The 3,101-nt window shown below is 39.4% G+C and overlaps 2 protein-coding genes across 2 annotated transcripts; both read left to right on the top strand.

Annotated features, from left to right (window-relative positions):
• Positions 1-294: 294 nt before the first annotated feature.
• K441DRAFT_532571 (uncharacterized protein) lies at positions 295-450 on the top strand (the record flags this gene model as incomplete). The annotated part of the gene is made up of 1 exon (XM_067642241.1): positions 295-450. A coding segment is annotated over one exon (156 nt), but the record flags the coding sequence as incomplete, so codon positions are not given.
• Positions 451-546: 96 nt separating this feature from the next.
• Positions 547-732, top strand: K441DRAFT_531475 (uncharacterized protein; the record flags this gene model as incomplete). Its single annotated transcript, XM_067642204.1, has 1 exon — positions 547-732. A coding segment is annotated over one exon (186 nt), but the record flags the coding sequence as incomplete, so codon positions are not given.
• Between the last annotated feature and the right edge of the window lie 2,369 nt (positions 733-3,101).

Genomic DNA, 3,101 nt, shown 5'->3' with positions numbered 1-3,101 from the left:
AAGAATCCTAAGCTTAAAGAAGCGCTATTTAAATAGCAACAGTATATACAGGCCGCTGCTATACTTATTACCGGCAACCTTATTCGGGCTATAGCAATAAAGCTTTAGAATACAATGGCGTACTATTAGGGTTAACAGCAGCCTACCTTCTTAAGCGGTTAGGTTAATAACTTTAAGAAGAGGAATTATATATTAAGACGGAAGCTACACGGTAAGGCCGGGTTAGCTAATATAGAGGGTGCTTAGGAGCGCATGTAGGAGCTTAGAGCTATTATAAACGAGTACTTAAATTAAAACATTTATAATATGGATAAGGTAGGGCTTTTCTATAAGGCTACGCCGGATATAGGACTTATAACTAAAGGGCAATTAGGCACCAAAAAACAGAAGGAGCGTATTACAACCGTCCACTGCAGCAACGTAGACGGCAGCTATATTATACCCCTATAGATTATAAGAAAAGCAAAGAATCCTTAATGTTTTAGTAAGCAGCGTAGCAACCTAAGGGGCCTTAACTTCGCCTAGAGGTTTAATAAGAGGGCCTAGATAACGGCGTTAATATTCCTTAATTATATTAAGTGGTTTAATGGCTTAATGGGCGGCAGGAAGGTCCTTCTACTTATTAATTCTGCTCCTGGCCACGCTGCTAGTATAAATATAATGTTAGAGCTTGCCAGCTTACTTAATACTAGGGTTAAATTCCTACCTAAAAAAGTCACCTCTCTCTATTAGCCCTTAGATTAGGGTATAATTTAAACCTTTAAAGCCTACTACTACCGCTACTAGCTATCCTATATAGTAGATTAGGTAGAATAAGATAGGAACCCCCTTAAGTTAATAAACGTACTTAGGGCTATTTAATGGGCCACTGCGGCTTGGCGTAAGATTAGCCCTTAAACCGTAATAAATTGCTTTACGCATTTAACAATCTTTAGACCCCGTAAGGGCCCCTAGGGTTAACTAAGCGGGTATAGCGAGCCTTAGCTTGAGGCCGAATTGTAGGTATATACATAGCAGCTTAGCCAGGTAGGGCAAATTAGGCAGTTAATGGCTATTAGTAGCTTTATTAATCTAAAGGGGGAGGATGCCTTAGTAGAGCCTAAGGCCTTATCAACTCAGAAAGTAATTAAGGCCTTAATTATAGCTTTATATAACGAGCCAGATAATAAGGAAAGCGACGCCAATAAACCATAAGTTATTAAGCTTAATAAGGCTTTAGATGTACTAGAGCGCCTTAAGCTCTATAAGGGGCAGTAAGAGGGGGGTAATAAGGCTCTAATTGCAACTCTCATAAAGGTAGAGAGAGTAATTCGAGGCCGTTAAGCTGTGTAAGCAAAGCAGACGACTATTACGAGCTTCTTTAAGTAGTATGGATAGAGAAAAGAGTTATTTTAGCCCCTTGCAGCGATTAATAAGTGAACTCGCAATATAACGTTTCTATACGGTATAACGTTCAAACCCCCTACTACCGAGCTGAACGGTATAACGCGGTTTTACTGTAAATGTTAGCTTCGGCCTGATGTCGGTTATATTAAGGATGGATTGAGGGGTACTGGTGACCCACCCACCTTATGTATATATAGCCTCATTTTTCTTCGTAGACTAATCTACACACGAGTTTTCCAGATCGGCAATGGTATAAAGTCGCTTTTGCGGATGTCGTAACCCCTTAAGGCTTTGTATAATTGTGTCGACCTGAATCGGGTTATCTTGTCATCGACTCAGCTACCTCCCATTGACTCGGTCACCTACCCCGTCTTGACTCGGTCACCTACTCCTTGTTTCCATTGCCACCCCCCTCCCCCCTTCTCGTTCTCATTTCCTACACCTTTCTTATGTATATATAGAGGCTCTTAGAGCCACATTCAATAGACAGAGTCCTCATTCTTTTCTTGCAATCAGTGCACGGACATCCGATCAACAAATTGGCAAGCTGACACGACTGGGAATTTTGGCAGGTTCAGAGTTGGAATTTCGATGCTAGGAACAATTGCATGCAATATCTCATCCTGATTCTCCTCCATCCCAGAATCCTCCGACTGAATTGTGTCGAACGCGCAGGTTAAGGCAAGTGTGATTGCAGTATGTCAAGTGCATAGAAGAGTGATTGATTGTACTATCTAAGTAGGAGGTTGAGATAAAAGGTTGACGACAACCGAGTCACGTGATATAATATCGGGTGAAAATAACACTCCCCCTTAAACGGTATTGCATCTACCACATTACCTATTAAAACTCCCTGTACACCTAGTATGATTGTAACATAGTCCCCTTATCCGTTACGAAGCGTAGAAGCTAGTCGCAGTAAGTAAGGCGTTTAGTAAGGCTGGAAGCTGTTTATCAACCTGTTTAAATATAGAACTTATTAAAATCGGAAGCTATAAATATAAGTTTCAGAATTACCCCTTACCTAACCTAATTTTCCTTATCCGTTACAGAGCCCTAAGGCTAATTACAGTAGGTAAGGCGTAAAGGCTAGATGCTTAAGCTGCTCCGTCTACCACATTCTTATTCTAACGTCACCCTAAAATGCTTTCTCTGCGTTGTCCTTTAGCAGAATAAAGGCCTATTAAGGTAAGAAATCAATTAAACTTAATTGGACTAAGGGGCTTAGTAAGGGCGTCAGCTACTATATCCCTAGTATTAATAAAAGTAAGTTTAATACGTTTAGTAGTGACTTCATCGCGTATAAAGTAGTGTTGGATATTAATATACTTAGTACGCTAGTAGAATTTAGGGTTCTGAGCCAATGCTATTAAAGACTTATTATCGCCGTAAATTGTAATAAATTTAGTAGCGTTAAGGACTAAGTCCGCTACTAAGTTATCTTTCTATACCTTAACGTTTATATAAGGTTGGTTAATTTGTTATAACTTAGTAAGTAGTAACTTCAGCCATAAGGCTTCTTTTACTGCTTGTGTTAGGCCTATATACTTAGATTTAGCAATTAATAGGGCAATAGTTATCTGGCGCTTAAAGCTCTAGGTAATTAGTCTACCACTAAATATAAAGATATATCCAGAGAATAAGCGTTAATTTATAATATTATTGCCATAGCTTATATCTAAGTAGCTAACAAGCGTTAAATCTTAGTAGTTGCC

Source organism: Cenococcum geophilum (assembly GCF_001692895.1).
Source record: "Cenococcum geophilum 1.58 unplaced genomic scaffold K441scaffold_1, whole genome shotgun sequence".
NCBI classification, from domain to species: Eukaryota; Fungi; Ascomycota; class Dothideomycetes; order Gloniales; family Gloniaceae; genus Cenococcum; species Cenococcum geophilum.
The sequence above is the reverse complement of the archived record's forward strand: the minus strand, read 5'-3'. Positions and strand labels throughout refer to the sequence as shown.